The sequence below is a fragment of the Myxine glutinosa genome, chromosome 11 (assembly GCF_964187855.1).
Source record: "Myxine glutinosa chromosome 11, kmMyxGlut1.1, whole genome shotgun sequence".
NCBI lineage: Eukaryota > Metazoa > Chordata > Myxini > Myxiniformes > Myxinidae > Myxine > Myxine glutinosa.
The window spans coordinates 119999139-120022862 of NC_136271.1; the positions used below are offsets into that span (position 1 = coordinate 119999139).

The 23724-nt window shown below is 41.9% G+C and overlaps 1 protein-coding gene across 1 annotated transcript in view; it reads right to left on the minus strand.

Annotated features, from left to right (window-relative positions):
• LOC137436928 (neurexin-1) overlaps positions 1–23724 on the minus strand; it is a 1559617-nt gene that overhangs the window by 850209 nt on the left and 685684 nt on the right. Inside the window, exon 7 of the mRNA XM_068131164.2 lies at positions 14194–14360. Coding sequence (XP_067987265.2) covers positions 14194–14360 — 167 coding nt within the window. The remainder of the gene's footprint in view (positions 1–14193; positions 14361–23724) is intronic.

Below are 23724 nucleotides of genomic sequence, written 5' to 3' on the forward strand. Positions count from 1 at the left end.
AGAGCAATCGGTTGGTAATGGTAAATAAGGGACGAGTAGGGATCTGAAGTTTTGGGAGGCAACCACCACCCCCTCCCCCCTTGGAAGACCACATCATCCGAAATCGAAAAATTGAAGTTTGGGGGATTGTGCAGGCCATCGAGTAGAAGGGCTGTGTTGGGTTTCAGAGAAATCAGTTTGTAAATCATGGACGAGTATGGATTTGAAGTTTGGGTGGTAAACCCCCTCCAACCTACTCTGAAGGCCTCCACGATGCGAAATCGAAAAATCGAAGCCTGGACAATTGTGTGGGCGACTGTCTCGTATTAATGTGTCAAGTTTCAGAACAATCAGCCGGGTGATAAGGGAGGAGCAGCAAAAATAGCAAAAAAAAGTTAACAGATGGACGGACGGACAGACATCCAGACATCATGACCCATTTTATAAGTACATATCCTTCCAGAATCGAGATGGGATGACCGAAGAATAGAATTCTGCATACTTGTCTCAGATTCTGATCATTATAATAAAAGCAAAGCCAGTTTGATTCAAGCATCAATCCTGCCCCCCTGAAAATAAGCGCAAATGATCATTACTGGAGCCAGACATCAGCTGCTCAATTAATCAGGCTCAAATTCCATGTTAATTTTCTCTGCTCTGCATCCAAATTATTCATTATGAAGCATTACACATTGCGGCCATGCCAGCAGTTAACTATATTTTAATTCTTTGAATGCCCGTCTGCTGCACAAAGCAAATTACCCGACGTCGGTACAAACGAGTCGACCGAGCAAGTTCAGTTCGCCTTCGCGTGCGAGTTAATTGAACAAAATCGTCTGTTTGCTGCAGATCTCGGCGTTAGATCAATGGCAGAAAATGAGGCACGATGTCCAAACCTAGCTGGACTCCAGGAACCCACCACGACCATCGGAACGTCCTGCTCTGTATGTGGCTCGCTAAGTGCCACGTTCTTTGCCACCCAGGAATATGGTTGTTTATGACAAGAAGTGGGTCATTGCGCCAAAGCACCTGCCGTACACCTGAAAGCTGTAAACAATCCATGACCTTTTCCAGGAGGACAACACTGTCACTTGGTGTCCTTTCAAACTAATGAGCATCCCTTCTTACGACATTTTTTATATCCTTCAGCAAATGTGTCTGTGCAGCTTTGAGATTAAGAGATAAACACAGGTATAATTTATGTAAAATCAACACCTTTTCATACTTTCTGGGGTGAGGCCTAAAAGATTAATGCTGCCTCCCTATGTTATTATTTCTTTATATAAATAAAAGTGAAAGTGTGCAGGTCTGTTTATATTTATATACTGGAACTACTCCAAGACCCTTGGGCCGATTGACACCAAATTTTCAGGGTATACTCAGGGGGTCCGTACTTATGTTTTCCGCAGAATAATTTTCCAAAAATAATAATAACAATAATTGAATTTTGTTTTTCGGATTTCTTTCTTATTTTTATTTTTTTCGGATTTTTTATGGATTTTCTTCTGGAGAAATAATTTGGATTATTTCTCCATTGTGGGGAACCACTCCCATGAAGTTGTCCAGGAACTACTCTGAGACAAAGGGCCATGGATCGATAGCATGAGAAACCTCTATTACGCATGTATGAGCCAAATTAGAATTGTCTCCCTTTCATTAGAGGTGTCACAAGCAACCTGATTACATGATATTTCGATGCCGATAGCTACTATAGAATGCAAAAGTCGAATAAATAGGATTTTAGGTCCTTTTAGAGTCTTTTAAGACCCTTTAGACCCATTTTGGGCACTTTAAACCTTTCAGACCCCCTTTTTAGACCCCAACTGCTGTTGGAAGTGGAGGATGTAAATGACCTTTAGACCCTTGAAGACCACATTACCCCTTGGACCATTTCGACCTTTACACCGCTTAGACCCCCTAAATCCTGTAGACCCGTTGGACCCCTTTAGACGCACACCACACAAACATCTATCGAGTCTTCTTGCAAAATACAGATTATACTATTTTCAGCAAGTAATGCGCAATCTCCAGCCACACCGAGGGTGGTGATTCTGCTAGTAATGCATAAAATTATGAAATGGTACATCAATTTGCACAGGCTTGCACAGCTCTTGATATGTTACAAGTTATAATTGGATATAAATATTTAGCTATAAGTAGGCATGATTAAAAACGGGCAAATTTCCCATACGTTCAGCACCATTGAAACAAAACAGAAATGGAGACGGCTGGGGGAATATCGGTGTAATTATTTCAGGACAATTTGATAACAATGCAATTAATCTGTAATAAAGCATACACTTGTTTGTGGTGGCCATTGCTGGTTTGTTTTGTGTTTCAAGGCCAGGTAGACCGACTTCAATTAGACCCATGGGAAGAAACCCACATTGAAGGGTGTTTGCTCACATACTATTCATAATCGAATGCACTTTCTGCACCTGGCTGCTTACTAGAGAGGAAACAAACCATTTTTACCAGGTAAAACAGGCATAGTAAGGGATTTGGGAACAAACTCGTTGGGGAACATGGTTTCGGGACACTGATGTTTTGTCCTAACCCTAACCTAAAGGGAGAGAGAGAGACAGAGAGAGACAGAGACAGAGAGAGAGAAAGGGAGGAAACACTGAAATGAGTAAGTAAGAGGGTTTATTTAGTTATGGTGGTAATAAAGATCATGGGTCAGGATGGGGGGGGGGTGATAGTGCACTGCCTGCTAGAAGCCCTGGAGTGAACAGTGAAAAAGAACGGCCCCCGGACGGTGGCTCTATAGATGGGAGAAACAAAGTAGTTGAGGTGTGCAGTCAGCCTGCATTTAGAAGCTTAACTAGAAAGGGTTTACTGGAACAACGGGTGCATCTTTTGAATCAATGAGGAGGATCGGAGGCTGAGAGAGCAGAGGGAACAATATCGGAGAAGAGGCTGTGAAAACAGAGACCATCGATCGATCTGCTTGCCATGTGAAAGCAACAGACTTTGTGTTTCGGTGCGCACATACACACACACACACACACACACACACACACACTCACGAAGTTCTTGTTATTGTACCTTCATGTAGAGATATATTTTAGTATATTTAGTGTGTATATATATATATAAAAAAATATATATAAATTTCAAAACACACCTTGGTCACAAGTGTGGCTCACTGACCGGGTCTTCAGTCGAAGTCCTCTGTATCATCCCATTTTGGCCCTTCATCCTTGATACGGTCATAAAGGTGGGCCAGCAGGGACACATACCACTCCACATGCAGCAATTACACTTGGATGCGTACGTACCCCCATCCCCAATCAGCTAGAACACAAAACACAACATCAAAACAACAGCTTCCACTCAAAGAATTCACAGCACCAAAATTAACCAACCATCCACCCTATAACCTTCACCACTCAACAACAAAATACAAACAAGAATACACACACACACACACACACACACACACACACACACACACCAACCAGACAACCAACCACACCCTTACAACATATACCACTCAACAGCAAAACACATGCAAAAACACACAAACTCACGAAAAAAACACACTCACACACACACATAAAACAGAACCGCATGTTTGAAAATAACCTGAAAATATTCCACCACAAGAACTGGGAAAACAAAAGCAAAACATGTCACATCCCCCTGAGAAACATAAACCTGGAAATTGTCTGGATAGGAATCTATAAGGACCCAAAATAACACAAAAAGGAGGTGGATTCGATCCAAAACTTGATGAATGATCGTTTTAAGGCCATTTTCCCCGCGAGAGCGGGGGTTAGCCTTGCGGGCCCCATGACAATCATGGTTCCCTGTTTGAGGTAATGTTTTTATGGCCGGATGCTCTTCCTGACGCCAACCCTTGGTCACGCTCTTACGATGCGCAGGGATACGGTGTACCTATTCTAAGCCGGGGTACACACCGGGGTCATTCATCCCAGCAAGCTGGTACTCAATTTGCCGACCTCGGAAGGATAACAGGCTGAGTCAACCCCCCTGGCGTTAATTCAGCGATCGACCGGGATTCGAACCCAGGATCCTATGATCCCAAGCCGGCACCCTAACCGCTAAGCCAACACCAAGCTATCCAAAACTCAAACTCCAAAACTCAAACTATCGATCCAAAACTTGGAAGAAAAAAAACCAACATCTAAAGGAAATGCCTCCAGTGATATTTGATGAAGAAAGAAAATAAATCAACAACGAGCAAAAATGCCAAACTTTAAAAGCCCAGGCCCAGATAGAATTCCAACTTCTGGTTAAAGCAACCAGATGCTCTCCACAATCACTACGCTCGAGCATTCAACAAACTTATCCAAAGGGAGGAGACTTTGGATGAGTGGCTCACAGTAGGTGGCATCTTCCTCATCCCAAACATCCCAAAGTCTGAAGAGACCCAACTACCTCACAAGTATAGACCAATAACCCATCTACCAACAACGTACACACTCCTCATGGGAATCGTCACAGAAATGATTTATCATCACCTAATACAAGAAGGAGGCCTAGAGGCAGAGCTTAAGGGATGTTAGAGAGGCTGGTATGGAACGATAGACCACCTCCTACTAAACAAGGCCATACTCAAAAATTGCAAAACAAGAGGAACAAAATTATCCATAGCATGGATAGACTACAAAAAAAACTTTTGATAGTGTCCCACATTCATGGATGAATTAAGGCATGCAATTGGACAAGATCAACCCCCAAATAATCAAACTGATCGAGGAAGCAATGGGGCTTTGGAATACCACATTTATATTACAGCATTCAAAGGAAAGATCAAAATACCAGGAGTGAAGATACATCGAGGAATCTTCCAGGTAGTCAGCTTTTCACTATTCCTCTTTTGCCTAGCCCTGGACCCACCAAGCAACCTCATTATTGAGCAAGGATATGCATACACCCTGACATCAAATAAGAGAACATCAAAAGAGACAAAAAAATCATCCATGCAATGTACAGGTGACACTTGTACTTTACATGGATGATTTAAAATTATCTGCACCAAACAACGAAAAATTGGCAAAACAACTCAAATTAGTGAAACAGTACTCCGACGACAATAAAATGGAATTTGGCCTGGATAAGTCTGTCAAGTGCACATTCCTAAAAGTTAGACCAAGAAAAATGGACAGCATCAAAATCGACCTAAATACAACAATACCGGAGCTAGACAACGAAGCATCGTACATATACCTTGGGATAGAAGAGGACCACCAAGTATGACACAAACAAATGAGCAAAACAATTACCAAAGAACACCTGTATAGAACAAGGCTGATCCTGAAAACATACCAATCTCCAAGGAACAAAATCAAAGCCATAAACCAACTCGCAATACCAGTTTTCCACTACAGCTGTAGAAAAAATAAACTGGCCACAATCAGAAATCAACAAGCTGGATATCAAAACAAGGAAACTCCTCACCATCCACAAAATGTTTTACAAAACTCAATGCATGCCAATAATGTACCTGCCGAGACGAGAAGGAGGTAGCGGCCTGATGGAGCTCAACCATGTGCACAGAATGAGAACTGTGGGATTGCACGTATACGTATAAAAAGTGCACCAGACTACTAAATCTGATTTCGAAGCAAACACAAAGACAACAAGCGTTACGCCTAGGTCCCCCGTCGGTGAAGTGATGTGAGTTGACAAAGTGGAAGACACAAGGCGGCCGTCTTGGATTTTGACGTGGCGACCCAATTTTCAATAGCGTTCTTCCTTATGCCTAGATACACCCACACACCAGATTAGAAGTTGGTACTTCGCATATTTTTCAAGATATTCCGCTCACAAGGTTCAGACATACATGGCGTCAGACATACATGGCGGCGGCCATCTTGGATTTTGACGTGGGTTGCACCCACACACCAAATTAGAATTCGGTCCTTTGCTTACGCACGCACGTTCGCACGCACGGACACACGCACGCACGCATGGATGCACGCACACACGGGCAGAGGGGAAAACCATAGTCCCCCTTTCGCTCCGCGGTGCGAGGGGGGACAACAACCCAGAGTAGGTATCCCTAAACCACCCAGCAAAGAATTTCCAGAGACAGGTGCAAATGGAAGATATCACACAAGGAACTGAAAAAACAATGGGTACAGCCCCAACAATTGTAATAAAACATAGGGGCAATACCCCTGGTGTTCACCTGGTAGAATAAACAGTATACTACACTGACTGAAGGTATTTTAAACCAATTTCAATGGTTGCTAGAAGACAGGGCATCATGTAGAATCATACTCACCTAATCTGGCCACAATCAGACCACCTCCCCCATCCCCCCCCCCCACCCCCCCCACCCACACTCTTTCCCACCCCGTATACCTCCGCAGACCCCAATTATTGTAATGCCTTGAACAAACATTGGTACATCACGGGTGATTAAGGTTGTGGTGAAGTTTCATTAATTTTTTTTTTGAGTTTCATTTCACTGATGTTTGATTTCACAATTGATTTGAGTTTCATTTAACTGATGTTTGATTTCACAATTGATTTGAGTTTCATTTAACTGATGTTTGATTTCACAATTGATTTGAGTTTCATTTAACTGATGTTTGATTTCACAATTGATTTGAGTTTCATTTCACTGATGTTTGATTTCACAATTGATTTGAGTTTCATTTCACTGATGTTTGATTTCACAATTGATTTGAGTTTCATTTCACTGATGTTTGATTTCACAATTGATTTGAGTTTCATTTCACTGATGTTTGATTTCACAATTGATTTGAGTTTCATTTAACTGATGTTTGATTTCACAATTGATTTGAGTTTCATTTCACTGATGTTTGATTTCACAATTGATTTGAGTTTCATTTAACTGATGTTTGATTTCACAATTGATTTGAGTTTCATTTCACTGATGTTTGATTTCACAATTGATTTGAGTTTCATTTCACTGATGTTTGAGTTCACAATTGATTTGAGTTTCATTTCACTGATGTTTGATTTCACAATTGATTTGAGTTTCATTTCACTGATGTTTGATTTCACAATTGATTTGAGTTTCATTTCACTGATGTTTGAGTTCACAATTGATTTGAGTTTCATTTCACTGATGTTTGATTTCACAATTGATTTGAGTTTCATTTCACTGATGTTTGATTTCACAATTGATTTGAGTTTCATTTCACTGATGTTTGATTTCACAATTGATTTGAGTTTCATTTCACTGATGTTTGAGTTCACAATTGATTTGAGTTTCATTTCACTGATGTTTGATTTCACAATTGATTTGAGTTTCATTTCACTGATGGGATTGTGACCAAATTTGGCACAAATGATATTTGTTATGTTGTGACTGAAGGTTGTTCATGGCATTAAAAAGTCAGGGTCTAAGGGGGTTTACCGGGGTCAAAGTGGATCCAGCCAGGTTTGACTCGCAAAAGAGGAATTTGCTTTTTCCTCTGAAACTGCACACACTATTTCGATGAAACTTGAGCACAACTTTCATGACCCTTGATGTGCCGAAGTTTGTTCACAGCACGAAGAAAATCGAAGTCTAAGGAGGTCTACGGGGTGGGGGGGTCAAAGTGGGTCCGGGTTTGACCCCCCAAAATAGGTATTTGCTTTCTTCTCTGAAACTGCATGCACGATTTCAATGAAACTTGACCACAGCCTTCACCACCTATGCTGTATCAAAGTTTGTTCACGTCATTTAAAAAATCTGCCCCCATGGGCGTCTATGGGGCGGGGGTTGCCCCCAAAAATAGGTATTTGCTTTCTTCTCCGTAACTACACACGCAATTTTGATGAAACTTTACCACAACATTCATCACCTAGTGATGTATCAATGTTTGTTCACGGCATTAGTAAAATTGCAGTCTGAGAAAGTATGGGGGTGGGGAGGGCTTGCCCCCCAAAATAGGTATTTTTTTGTTTGTATAAAGTCTTATGATTACGTTAGTATGATTCTACATGCTGCCCTGTCTTCTAGCAAGATTTAAATTGGTTTAAAATACTGTTGCGGTTTTGAGTTTTGTACAGTCAGTATAATAAAGGTTAAAATTTCCCCCTCATAGTTAGTCACACAAGCAACATGAAGCCTCGTGATAGTGTAGTTATTTCTAGGGAATTTGTGAGCTTAGTCCTTTTCCTATGTTAGTTCTGCGTTGAGTAGAGTCAGGAGAATAGGTCCGACTTCTACTGACTCTCCAGCCTCCCGAGCCCCATGCCCCTTTGCGCTGACTTTGGTTCATTTTGGGCGAATAAACACGAGGCAGGCCTAGGAGGGTCGGGGCGGAGCCGAATGAGGGCGGCAGAGGAGCTGACGGTAAGCACAAGCCGCCAACCAGGGCTCAGAGGGTGTGGCGGAAGCACTGCGTCACAGAGCGTGGTTGGAAGGTTCGAGAGGGTTCAAGAAGGTTCAGGGTGTATCTATATAACCCATCGCGCAAAGCCCCCAAGGAGGACTCGCGCCAGAGGACTGAAGGACTCGCAAGTAGAGAGCGTCAAAGGACTCGCTGATGGACTCGCAGCAGTGAAAGGACTCGCAAGGACTCGCGTGCACTGACCAACCAGGAGGACTCGTTGACGAGCAGGAGTTGAAAGCGTCAAAGAACATTGAGAGATACGCGGGTGAAGAAAGACGCGCATGAACCGGAATACGCGCTATTATAAAGTGACGCTCGGTTGAGCTGGAGGCCGAGCTGCGTACAGTGCATTAAGTCACGCGAGTGATAACGGCTGTGTAATCGCCAGCCACGCTGAGAGACGTGCATTTTCCGTTCCACCTCATCGGCTGCCTTTGTTCGGGAGACACGCTACGAGATTCCTTCAACTGCCTGCTTGCAATCTTCGCGGGATGTGCTGGGACCGTGGAGAGCTAGACGGGGCCGTTCCTGGACGACCACGTCGACCCGTTTGGCTGGAACATCAACCCATCTGCAATTCCCTGTGTGAGTGTGACGGGCCCGAGTCTGGGTGTTAAGACTAAGACTGTTTAAGTGCTGCTCTGTCTCTCTGCGTCCCGATCATTGCACATACGTGTGGGAATAAGAATTAAACCCGTGTTCTTCCTTTTCCATTCGATCGTCCTCGTGATTTCCTCATTGACTAAGCGTGCTATGAATAGAACCGCTCGAATCGGGTTCCACTACCTAAAACAGCACGGACCACGTGGTACTCATTCCGCTCGGTGTACCCAGATCACACGTGGCTCATGCGAGGCTTGCTTCCTCACTTCCGTGGCGGCGCAGGGATTTAGGTACGAGCGAGACTTGGTCCCGAAACCCTACTTTGCGTTTTGCCCGGAAGAGGCGTTTCAAGTCTCTCGGTTCCGTCAAGCCCAGAAAGAACAAGGGGATTAATCCCCCCTTGTTAAGGGGAAGAAGGGCGGCGGATAACTGTAACAATACCTTCAGTCAGTGTAGTATACTGTTTATTCTACCAGGTGAGCGCCAGGGGTATTACCCCTATGTTTAATGGACAGATGGAAGGAAGGACATAGGCAAATATTTAAGAGGCTTCACCCCATAAAATTTGGGAAAACCTTCGTGCGGCAAAGTCCATCAATGGCTATTTGCCATGGGAGTGGTTAATGAATGCCCAGCGAGACTGAGCACACAAGCAGAATATTACAGAACGATATAATATAGTGATTCTTAGATTTTCAAGTTGAAGTTTACTCGCTCTTTATATCAACTTGTTTTGGAATAAACCTCCAAAAACAATGAAAGATAGCTTCTGCAGGCAAGTGAGCTGTCCTTCCCTCAAAGAAACAAGATGATGCTGGAATAAAAGTGTGAATTTACATCCATACCAAGGAGGATGTGAAGGTTTACTTAAGCTTCAAGGCAACGATTTCACTGTATATGCAAATCACAGCATGATTCCATGCTCGCTTGTAAAATGGAAACGATAAAACTAATGTGAACTGTTTGCCAGCTCCTGCACCTGGTGGAATCTATCATGACATTCATACTGTGATCACAGAAGTGGGATTCTCTACTTTGTTAGCTCTACTATACATTCATATGTGTAACAAGTCCATCATTAAATACATTTTTAAGGCAAAAGGTTTTCACTATTTTTGGTCCATCAACATTGACAGCATTGATATATTGCTACACATGTTCCAGGGTAATGATGTCCCTGGCATTCACTTTGAGAGAGTTAGACTGCACTCCCACATGCTCTTATGTTCAAAGTAATGGAAAATATATATAATGGTGAACTATGATTGTGGAAGTGGACTTATTTGCATTTGATATGACTGTCGCTGCAAAGTTTGCAGAGTTCCAACTGCTTATTGCCTCTGTAAAGAGGTTTTTTTTAAATCAAAGTATCATCACAGCACAAGTATTGCCTTCCGGAAGTATTCACAGCCCTTGACTTTTTCGCATTTTGTTGTGTTACAGCCGGAATTGAAAATGTATTAATTTGAGGTTTTTGTCTCAATTTGGAGTTATTTTTAGAAATTTTTACAAAATAATAAAAAATGAAAAGCTGAAATGTCTTTAGTCAATAAGTATTGAACCCTTTTATATAAGGTCATACAGTTGACAATGCATGTCAGAGCAGAAACTCTCCAAAAGTCTAAGGAACTGCCCATAGAACTCCTAGATAGAATTGTGAGGGGACAGAGATCTGGCGAAGTGTAAAAAACAATTTCGAGAGTGTTAAGAGTTCCCAAAAGCACAGTGAGCTCCATCATTGGCAAATGGAAAGGATATGGAACTACCCAGACTCTGGCTGGAACCTGGCCTGGAGCTGGCCGTCCGACCCAACTAAGCAACCGGGCAAGAAGGACTTTGGTCAGGGAGGTGACCATTAACCCAATAACCACTCAGACGGAACTACAGAGTTCCTTGGCTGAGATGAGAGAACCTGCCGGAAGGACAACGGTCTCTGCAGCACTTCACAAATCTAGGCTTTATGGGAGAGTGGCCAGACGGAAGCCACTCCTGAGAAAAAGGCACATGATAGTATGCCTGGAGTTTGCAAAAAGGCACGAGAAAGACTCTGAGAGCATGAGGCAAAATATTATGTGGTCTGATGAGATGAAAATTTGACTCTTTTGCCTGAATGCAAAGCGTTACATCTGGCAGAAACCAAGCACAGCTCATCATGCATCAAACACCATCCCTACTGTGAAGCATGGTGGTGGCAGCATCATGCTATGGAGTTGATGTTCAGTGGCAGGAGCCGGGAGACTTGGAAGGATATTGGGAACAATGAATGGGCCAAATATAGGCAAATCCTTGAGGAGAACCTGCTTCAGAGTGCAAAAGATGGTAGACTGCAGCAAAGATTTATGTTCCAACAAGACAATGACCCCAAGCATACAGCCAAAGCAACACTGGAATGGCTTTAGAACAATAATGTGAAAGTCCTTGAGTGAACCAGCTAAAGCCCAGACTTGACTTCTGAATACTTCCATCGCAGAACTAGTACAATTACTGCACTGAATACTCCGTTCACCGACGCACCCCATCCAACTTGATAGAGCTTGAGAAAATCTGCAAGGAAGACTGGGAGAAGCTCCCCAAATCCAGATGTACCATGCTGATATACCCAAGAAGATTCGAAGCCATAATCACTGCCAAAGGCGCTTCTAATAGGGATTGACTCAGGGGGTTGAATACTTATGTAATTTAGATATTTCTGTATTTTAATCTTAATTTGATTTATAAGAAATTTAAAAAAATACAATTCCCACTTTGACATTATGGGGTATTATGTGCAGATGAGTGACAGAAAATCTCAATTTCATCTATTTTAAATCCAGACTGTGACACAATAAAATGTAGAAAAAGTCAAAGGGTGTGAATACTTTCTAAACGCACTGTAAGACACACATACATACACACACATGCACGCACGCATGCACGCACACACACACCTCATGCAATTTTAACTTGCACTTCTTATACTGTATTTATGAAAAGCAATTTCAACACTGCTCTACCCTATTGCCTTTATATAAGACAAGAGCAAGGTTCAAAATGTCCCTTTCCAAGAGCAACTGGGACTTCACACCTTGCTGATAGACTATTTTGTCTAGAATCAGATTATGATGTTGTGGTGAGAAAAATTTCTTATAGTTTTACATGTGTGTATGAGTGAACTGGAGCACACGAATGAATGAGCACGCAGTGTAGAGAAGGAGCTCCTGTGTAGAAACTGAAAGCAACCTTGTCATTCTTAAATTTAAATGCACTCCTCATCTACAATTGCAGCGATTTTATATATATATATATATATATATATATATATATATATATATATATATATATATATATATACATAAATATATATGTACTCTATATATATGTACATATTCATACACATACATATACAACATTGTTCTGACTTGAATATAGTATCAACACAATCAATTATATTATATTTCATCCACATTTGTTGAACAAAAGGTTTATTGAAAGTGCCAAAAAGGGTATTTGTGTTCTAAAGTTTTCAAGTATATGATTGAATTGAAATATAATAAAGATTTTAAAGGTTGTACAAAAAAATACTTCCGAAGTTTACTGCCATTGATACAGTGTCTTTTACACCACCATATCTGACACGTTGCATTATTTATATTTGCCTGATGTGCATGTCCTTTATGATGCCCTTAAAACAGTACATTTCCAATTTGGAATGATCTTCAATTTTGTTTGACTGCCAGACAGACAGAGTAAAAAAACAAATATCTCCTCTCTGCGCAGATGCGATCGGGATTCGCTAGTATTCGTGAAGAATTACAATCCCGTCCCTTTCATTCAAATTGTCATGAGTAATAACTAATAAGTAATTGTCATGAGTATTGTGTGAAATGTTCTGCCTGATAAAGATAATTAACTAATACATTGATACAACAACAACAACAACATGCATTTTAAGGCCATTTTCCCTGCTAGAGCGGGGGTTAGCCTAGAGCGGGGGTTAGCCTAGAACTTAGGTTAGCCTGGAACTAATACATTGATAGATACATATATATGAAAGTATCAAGTGATGTAATTTTATGGTACTGTATTGTGCAATTTTGTTCTACTGGTTGTTTTCTTTAACATTTCAAAACTCTGCTGACCCAAAATGTTTCAAGAAAAAGGGGGAAATGTTTTGTCTTGTAATACATTGAGGATGGATATGCTCATATGATTTTTGACATGAGAGGGCACTTCTAAAGGGGCGGAGAAAGCAGCACAGAAAGAGGAAAATGGCAGATTGAATAAAGGATGTTATCTCACTCCTTTGGTCCGGATAATTGGCTAAGTAAGCAACACAACAACAATATTCTGGACAACATGCCAAATGCAGAGCCTGGCGAAACGCCAGGTAAATTTTCCATTTCATGTTCCAATTTGTGCTCAAAATATGAAATTCAATTGAAATTAAGTAGTTCCTCGATCATAGACTGGCACCTGTAAACAGACAGACAGAAAGAGTGACCCAATTGCTTATCCCCATTTTTCACTTCACTCGTGCCAGGTAAAAAATAAATAAATAAGCTGTTGTAATTAAGTGTGAAATTCCAAAGCATAAAAAAGCTGGCTTTTCCCAGTCCTTAAGGCTTGTTAGCCCCCTACCAAGAGGGGACTATAGGTTTGCTCTCCGTCCATCCCAGATCTTTTCCATCCCCATTAACATAATCAATTGAAACTTGGTACTTGGCTTTATTATAATAAGTTGCAGAAAAAGTTTGAGTTTTGGTGTTTTTCACCAATTTTTCATGGAGTTTTGCCCTTTTTGAACTTCAAAAATATCACATATTACACCTGGGTCAGTTTTCCAGGTTTTTCCCCTTATCCTTTAACATATTGAACTGAAAATTGGTAGGGGACATGTATTCCAAAGCAATTCTTCCCCTTGTTGTATTGTCTCATTCCCTTGCCTTCTATGAAAGCATTGTTTCGGATCAACATCCAAATTATATCTAAATTCTTATGAAGAAAAAAATGAAAAAGGAAAGTATATTTTTCACTGGTACGCTCAAGATTCCTGTCACTCCAATTCACTAATTGCAATGCGTTGGCTAATTAACTTTAATTGATGCCATTAGCATAACAAATCAGATTAGAGCTAAATATGAGCCAGTAAATAATGCTCAATTTACACAAACAAATGACAAAAAAAAGAACACTTCATGACCGGCATGTTTCTCCATCAACCTGAAATTTAGCGGACAGAGGAGGCACGCGACCTGTACATATTATAATAATATAACAGCAGAAATGCTCAAGAGTAATGGAAATATACCTGATCTACCATCCCTCTGAAAGTCGAGATGATGCCATTGACCATCATTGACCTTGCTTGGTGAAGCACGAAGCTTGATAGTTCCTGAGCCCATATCTAATAAAAGATGAAGATGTCCTTGCAGTAACTCAAGTGCAAAGAAATCTGCCTTTCGCAAAGTCCGGCCCCTGAAAAAACACAAACAAACAAGCAAACAAAATAAACAAGCAATATCAGAGCAATTAGATGCTGCAGTCGGATTTTATTAAATATAAACGAAGAATTCTGTTTTGAAATACACATTCTCTATCTACTGTCCATGAGTCAGCAAAGCCGGTCTGCCTTCTTTCCACTTCTCCATCTTAAGTGCATTAAGATTTCACTCTGAATTGCAAGCCTTACTTTGATATCTCCAAATAAAAGCATGATCAAAGTCTAGCTTCAACTTCATGGGATATGACACCTATTAACATCAGAATTGTCTTTTAAGCCCCTGTCTCACCTTGACGATTTAGCCAGCGTATGCCGACGTATCAAAATTGAGTGCTGGTGTGAGTCATACGCTGGCATACGTCGACAAATTTTGTGCATGCACGAAATTTGTCGACGAGCTCGGCGTACTACGACGTATGCCAGCGTGCTTCAGCGTGCTCTTAACGTAGCCAAAATTTTCATATGTCGGCATACGCTGGCTAAAACGTCAAGGTGTGACAGCGGCTTAAAGAAGATTTTAGAAGGTATGATAAATTCATAGAATCAAAATGCAAAAACGACATCAAGTGCTGCTGTTTAATAGAGTTACTATTGAATTACATCTTGATGGTTTCATGGTAATGGTACAGCATAATATCAATAAGGGTTGCAGCATTAAAAAAAATCTATATTTCACACAGACAAACTGCAGAGAGTATGAGAAACTGAAAGTAAAAACAATTATTGGTGGACGTGTGATATGGTAAAACAGGTTTTGATTTAAAGGAACACAAATGCTAGCTCGGGTTCACAAGACTCCCACAGGCAGGGAAAAATGAAGAAATTAGTAAAAACTCGATTGGAACTCGGTAGAGCGCATACCTCTGCCATATTTAACAGTTTACGGTTTGTATCCCACTGATAGGCCGGATCTGGATTTGGACCTGAACCAAAATCTAATCGGCCTGTTCTTGTCACCTAACCATCTCATCCACTTAGTTTCGTCTGAACCCGTCCACAATGTTTTGAAATATCTTGCCATATATCATTTTTGGCTACATCTCTCAATCATGAAGAATCACGAAAAATTGTGGTATCTGGATTTTCACCTAAATCTAATCAATTCGTCGTTGTCACATGCCCAGCCTGTCCACCAAGTTTCATCCGAATCCGTCCATAACATTTTGAGATATCCTGCTCACAGACAGACAGACAGACAAAGAGACAAACAGACAGACAAACATGGGTAAACACTGTACATAAACTCGGTCCACCTTCAGTAATGGAGGTAAATAGTAGATGATGCATGTTTGTCTTAATAAAACAAGTCCATGAAAGAGAGATATAAATATGGAAAATTGGAAAATGTATCACATGAGAGAAACCAAAATGCTGCTGGACTGCCAACCAACCAGGAATAAGTCATCGACAAGTCACTTACACCATCACTAGCAGTAAGACCTGAGCAAACGTTTTCCTCAGGATGCCTTCCTTCCTCCAGGATTGTAAAGAAAGCCGTTTTCTCGAAGTTAATTTTGCAAATGACTGAATAAAAGCTTGGACAATGGACCATCAATGTGAAAAGGATTGAAGAAAATGCCAGAGGAATGAGCATGAAAGTAAACACAGTCGCACCCCGCTATTCGCGGTTCTGCTATTTGTGGGTTCCACGTTTTCGCGGTTGATAAAATGCGACCCGTTTCTCTATTTGTGGAAAAGTTCCCCACAAATGTGTGGGGTTTTTTTCTATTCATGGCCGTGTTCCACGAAATCACGTTTTTTTTTTTCCTATTCGCGGCTGTGTTCCATGAATTCGCAGTTTTTCAGGGGTGGAAATTTTTTTCCGCAAGCTGCTAGCTTGACACATTTATGAAACCCATCTTTCACCAGCCATGCATAAAGCAGCTGGACATACACAAAACAAAACATATACGAGCTGCGAGCATGACCAGCTTCTACATTCACTGCTGTGTGCTTTGCGTTTTCATGGCTTTCGTGGATTATTGTCGACATTCACGGGATTTGCCTCGCCATTTGTGGGACTTTCTTCAACCTTCGCGAATTATTGTCGACATTCTTGGGATTTGCCTCCCCATTCGCGAATTTTGACTCACCATTTCTGGATTTTGCCTCGCCATTTGCGAATTTTGCCTCGCCCTTCGCGGATTTTGCCTCGCCATTCGCGGATTTTGCCTCGCCATTCGCGGATTTCGCCTCGTCATTCGTGGATTGGTGCTCTCTATTCGTGGATTTCACGACCCGAGAATCTATCCCCCCCTTTTTCCATTGAAACAATGCCCCGCTATTCGCGGTTTCGCAATTCGCGGCATTTTCCAGGAACGTATCCACCGCAAATAGCGGAGTCCCACGGTAATCAGTTACAATAGAGTATTGCCTTTTGTCTAAGGCATCGGATGTTCTTTGCTATGTGATAGCTTGAGAGAGCTGATTCTCTTTGCGCAATTGACCTGGTCATATCCCCAAGCATTATATAATTGCTGATGCTCTCAAAAAGGATGTGCAAAATGTTTGTCTATATACAGTACATACATACATACATACTTGCAAATAATAATTGCAGAAACACATAGGATGTGTACAAATAATGAATCAATACAACATATTGATGTATACAATACATACACAATGCATTCTTACAGAAAATATACAAAAACAAGCCAGTGAATGCATTGTACACTGCATTCATATTTCGTTGTTGCTACAAATATAGACCATGACACGTTTTCATGTTCTGATGGTGAGTTTATCAATGTACCACTTCCAAATACCCACTGTTCCTTCACAAAATCCATCCAACGTGATTCATTGACGTTTCACTTGTCACTATCCATATAACCCCATTTCCCCATGTTGCCTTTATGATGTTTATATCAGGGCTTTGTATAGGCCGAGTCATCTTTCTAAGTGTTCTGTCAGCCTCGTATTTTTTTTCATCATATTTTCTGCATGCCAGATGTCCATATAATGTTAGAAGATGAATCCCCACCCAATGAGATGTCTTCTTGAGGGAATGGCACAATGTATCAGAATCTGGCTGTACCTGGTGGTCGTCATTGTATCTACAATTGTATGTAAATCTCCTACTCCCTTGGCTGAGAAGCAGTCTGACACTTGCATTGATGCACCGCCATGCGTCCCTGCTCACACTGAATAATATTTCACTCTCTATCATTCCTTTGAACAAACTGCTGTTGGTGATTGCCAAACAGTTCAAACTTGGACTCATCTGATAAGAGCATCACCTTCAGGTTTGGTCATTGCCCTCTTTCATTCCTGTGTTGCCCAATTCAGCCTTTTCGTTTGTTTGCATCTCCTCAGGGAGGGTTTGTCAAGCAGCTACACATCCATTGACACCACTTTCCACGAATGTGTATCTTCCCATTTTGAAATGTTTGCACCTGTACTATCAGCTCGGTCTTTCACAATATCTCTACTGGCGCCTTGAGCAACACATAGAGAACATGCACTAGGATGCAAAACATCACTTTCAGAGAGTTTGGCTTTTCCTTCTCCACCGCTTCTATTGTCAACAGTGCAGTTTGGAGTATCCTCCTTGGAGTCGTGAATACTCTTGCCGAAACGAAGTCAGGCTGAAATCTTCCACATGGCGAAGCCTTCACGAGCTAATGACATCACAGCAGCCATATTATTCACCACACTACAATTATGATATCACAAACTATGCTTTTCTTTGTCCTTCTCCATGTGTGGTGGCAATTTCTGTTTATTTGCATAACAATCAATCACAGTGCACTGAACGAGCACATTGACTGTACTATGTAGCATTTCATTTTTATACATGACCTGTCATTCTTTCACATGTTATTTGTATTTTACACCCAGCTTTTCCTGTTTCCATATTTTTTCCCAACACTGTCTCTCTCTCTCTCTCTCTCTCTCTCTCTACATATATATATATATATATTGTTGTGGATATGAGGATTGTTTTTTTTTTTTTTTCTTGCTTTATTCTGAACCCTCCTGCCTCCAGTCTGTGTATAAAGGTCAAAGGGCGTTCCCGTAATTAATTCCATAAAACATACACGAAGGACACCATATATCCCTGTTCAGTAGTTATATCCTTATTCTGTGTATTAGGCTAAGGCTTTGTCTTCCATTAATTAATACTCCATTGCACCGAATCAATTAAGAATAGCTCCCCTTCAATAATTCCATTTCCCAGCCAAACTCTCCATCTCTGTGTAAAGCAGTTCACAAGCGTGGGGTGCGCGCCCTCTCATTTCGCTGCTATAGTGAATATGTGCTCCGTGCTCTGTTTGAACAGGAGGGGCGGGGTCGCCAGGGAGAGGCAAGCCCAGGGCGCGCCACGAAGGGCGGGGCTGTTCAGCCCCATGCCCAAATAAGGAAACAACCCCGTGGCTCGCCACGAGGGGCGTGCCGTCGGCGCCATGCCCAAATAAGGAGACAAGCCCGTGGGATTGCCATAAAAGGTCACGAAACAGAGCACGGGGGGGGGGGGGGGAGGGCGGTACCGAAACCGACGAGGGCGTGACAGACCCGCGCTGGAGGTATGAGAGAAGGGTGCGACGATCGCTGGGAGAAGATACACCAGAGATACGGCAGATGAGTCCAGGTGCGTAAGAGGGTTGGCAGTCCACCGGGAGAGAGTTGAGAGTTGCACCGGAGTTGCGTGAGAGATACGGAAAGCCTTTGGGTGGTTGTTGTGTGAGAGATACGAAAAGCCTTTGACAAAGAGCCGCTTCAACCAGCCCCGTTTTAACCAGCCGCGCGAAGCCCTGACGGGGCAGCGAGTGACCCTGCCGGTGTGCGGTGTAAAGCCGAATACAAGGAGCTGCCGGCTCCTCGCTTCCCGCCCGGAGTGGACCTGCTCGCTGTGCCCTGTGATTCCACCTGCTCATCCCTCCAAACGATTCCTGCCCTTCCATCCTTTTGCGTACGTGAGTTTGTTTTGTTTGTTCTGTCCTGGGTAATAAGTTAAGCCTGTTTAGTTAAGCTAGTATTTTCACTGTCTTTCTGGTCCGTCCCTCTTTCTGCTTTATTTTCTTATCTTTCCTTCTTCCTTGGTTTCTTTGGTCCTGTACATAGTAATAAATTATATTCGTATTGCAAAACCTTTTTGTCTTCTTCTTCTTCTTCACATCCGTGTCACCTTTGTCTTTTCCCTATTGAATATCTGTGGCGCGATTTTGGCCAACGTTCAGGAATCGGGTTAGTCGGGGTAACTGTTCGGGCGCGGCGGCCATCCACTCGGCAAACAACATCCTAGCCGCGTTCGTAACAATATATATATATATATATATATATATATATATCTATATATATATATATATATATATATATATATATATATATATATATATATATATATATACACTGTATACAGTATATATATATATACTGTATATATATATATAATATATATATATATATATATATATGTATATATGTATGTATGTATGTATGTATGTATGTATATATATATATATATATATATATATATATATATATATATATATATATATATATATATATATATATATATATATATATATATACATACAGACTTGGCATTTAATATGGAATATTTTTTTTCCTTGACTTGGGTTTACTTTCTGAACTCAGTATATCAATCTGGTGAGTTTCTTTTACCCTTCGGTGATGTCTTTGTTGAAAGAACCATGTCACTGATTGTCTTTCGCAGCAAGAAGTCAATAACAGGATTATATCACAGGTGGCATGACAAAATGTACGGACAGGTACATTTGACGATTGGCTTCACAATCGGGTATATAAGGGCTGTTGCGTTCTGTATTAGTGGAAAACAACTGCTGCACGTCTACAAAAGTTATTGCCGCTTCCTCTGGAGATGGTCCGTCAACTTGACAATGCTGTTTGTCATGGAGTGGTGGCTTTACGAAATTCTGGCATGAAACAGCATGCTATTGCTCAGCAGTATGGCATCACTCAAGGTCAGGTGTCAAAGATCCTGAAACGAAATGCTCAGAGGGGTGTCCCTACTCCAATACCGAGGCCAGGACGTCCCCACAGAACCACAAGGAGGGATGATCGCCAGCTGCACCGGTTAGTCCGCAATGGCCGTACCAAGTCAGCTAATCGGCTTAGGGCTGAGTGGCAGCAACTGACAAATGTGCCTGTATCCAGGAGGCTAGTCAACCAACGACTGGTTCAAGCAGGCTATCGTGCCAGGCATCCCCTGAGAAAGCCACGCCTGACCAGACAACACAGCCAGCGCCGATTGCAGTGGGCCAGAGAGCACCGTCAATGGCAGCCAGGACACTGGATCCACGTGACCTTCAGTGACGAGTCTAGATTTCTGGTCTATCGTCAAGATGGCTGCGTCCGAGTGCGCAGACAAGTGCAGGAAGCCCACAACAAAGATTGTATAGCGCCAAGAGTCCAAGCTGGAGGTGGTGGAGTGACCGTTTGGGCTGCTTTTCATGCAGGGGGCAAAACTGACCTGGTTGTTCTGAATGGAAACCTGAACCAGTTCAAGTACAGGGTCATTCTGGAAGAAACATTGCTTCCATTTGCTCGTGCAGCCTTTCGAGGAAACTTTGTCTTCCAAGATGACAATGCACGGCCTCATCGTGCTCGCATGATCCAACACTTTCTTGCTGACCGTGGTGTAAAGCATATGGAGTGGCCTGCCATGTCCCTGGATATGAATCCGATAGAGAACTTGTGGGCAGAATTAACGGGTCAAATCGACAACTTGGACCAGCAGCCGACCTCTGTGCGTGAATTGCAGCAGACTATTGTCACTGCATGGCAAGCGATTCCTGTCCAAACCTTGGCAAATCTCGTGAACAGCATGCCTCGACGTATACATGCTCTCCTGAATGCTCGTGGGGGTTACACGAAGTACTGAACTGTAATTATACTGTCCGTAATCCCAGTCATAATTTAGCTTTTGTTTTTTTTGAAATTTTTTTTGGCTAATGTGCAAAATAAAGAGATACTTCTGGAAAACGTACAGAAGTTTAACACAGTACTGTCCATTAATTTAGTTCGATATCAGTTTACATCACTTTCAAGGATCAATTTATTTGCTTCGAAATATCAAATTTGGTTTTTGTTTCTTTTAAAGGTCACATTAACAAAATCTAGAATAATTTCAACATAATTCCAATGAACTTTTGGCTCTAAGACATCTTGAAAAGTAAGTTCACCCCCACAAAAAAAATATTCCATATTAAATGCCAAGTCTGTATATATATATATATATATATATATATATATATATATATAGATAGATATATACAGACCTGGCATTTAATATGGAATTTTTTTTTTTCTTGACGGGTTTACTTTCTGAACTTGGTATATAAATCTGGTGAGTTTCTTTTATGCTTCGGTGATTTCTTTGTTAAAAGAACCATGTCACTGATTGTCTGTCACAGCAAGAAGTCAATAACAGGATTATATCACAGGTGGCGTGACAAAATGTACGGACAGGTACATTTGATGATTGGCTTCACAATCGGGTATATAAGGGTTGTTGCGTTCTGTATTAGTGGAAAACAACTGCTGCACATCTACAAAAGTTATTGCCGCTTCCCCTGGAGATGGTCCGTCAACTCGACAATGCTGTTTGTCATTTAGTGGTGGCTTTACGAAATTCCGGCATGAAACAGCGTGCTATTGCTCGGCAGTATGGCATCACTCAAGGTCAGGTGTCAAAGATCCTGAAACGAAATGCTCAGAGGGGTGTCCCTACTCCAATACCGAGGTCAGGACGTCCCCGCAGAACCACAAGGAGGGATGATCGCCAGCTGCACCGGTTAGTCCGCAATGGCCGTACCAAGTCAGCTAATCGGCTTAGGGCTGAGTGGCAGCAACTGACAAATGTGCCTGTATCCAGAAGGCTAGTCAACCAACGACTGGTTCAAGCAGGCTATCGTGCCAGGCGTCCCCTGAGAAAGCCACGTCTGTCCAGACAACACCGCCAGCGCCGATTGCAGTGGGCCAGAGAGCACCGTCAATGGCAGCCAGGACACTGGAATCACGTGATCTTCAGTGACAAGTCTAGATTTCTGGTCTATCGTCAATATGGCCGCGTCCGAGTGCGCAGACAAGTGCATGAATCCCACAACGAAGATTGTCTAGTGCCAAGAGTCCAAGCTGGAGGTGGTGGGGTGACCGTTTGGGCTGCTTTTCATGCAGGGGGCAAAACTGACCTGCTTGTTCTGAATGGAAAGCTGAACCAGTTCAAGCACAGGGCCATTCTGGAAGAAACATTGCTTCCATTTGTTCGTGCAGCCTTTCGAGGAAACTTTGTCTTCCAAGATGACAATGCACGGCCTCATCGTGCTCGCATGATCCAACACTTTCTTGCTGACCGTGGTGTAGAGCATATGGAGTGGCCTGCCATGTCCCCAGATATGAATCCGATAGAGAACTTGTGGGCAGAATTAACGCATCAAATCGACAACTTGGACCAGCAGCCTGCCTCTGTGCGTGAATTACAGCAGACTATTGTCACTGCATGGCAAGCTATTCCTGTCCAAACCTTGGCAAATCTCGTGAACAGCATGCCTCAACGTGTACGTGCTCTCCTGAATGCTCCTGGGGGTTACATGAAGTACTGAACTGTAATTTTACTGTCCGTAATCCCAGTCGTAATTTAACTTTTGTTTTTGTTAAAAAAAATTTTGGCCTAATGTGCCAAATAGAGAGATACTTCTGGAAAACGCAAAGAAGTTTAACACAGTACTGTCCGTGAATTGAGTTCGATATCAGTTTACATCACTTTCAAGGATCAATTTATTTGCTTCGGAATGTCAAATGTGGTTTTTGTTTCTTTTAAAGGTCACATTAACAAAATCTAGAATAATTTCAACATAATTCCAATGAACTTTTGGTTCTAAGTCATCTTGAAAAGTAAGTTCACCCCCACAAAGAAAATATTCCATATTAAATGCCAAGTCTGTATATACACAGTGCATATCAAAAAAGGTAATCCGAATTCAAGGGGTTAACATGAAAAGGTTATTTATTTTGACAATTTACACGTGGTTTACTAATGAAGAGGAGATCCTCAGCTTTACATTGATACCTTCCATGCATCATTTGTGTCACACATGACCGAGTACATGTTCATTGAAAATGACAAGTTCTAATCGCATTTTTACAAGTTTGGCTAATCGATGCAAGTCAGGATAATTGGTGCAAAATGAACGTCAGATGTGAACTTTTCTCAAGAATGATTGGCCTTTATTCACCCACACCTTCAACATGTCCACCTCCCCTTTCAACACAAAGCTCACAGCGGCGGAGCATGCCCTGAACTGCTCGTCTCACCATAGTCGGGTCATTGCGCAAAGCATCCACTTCATG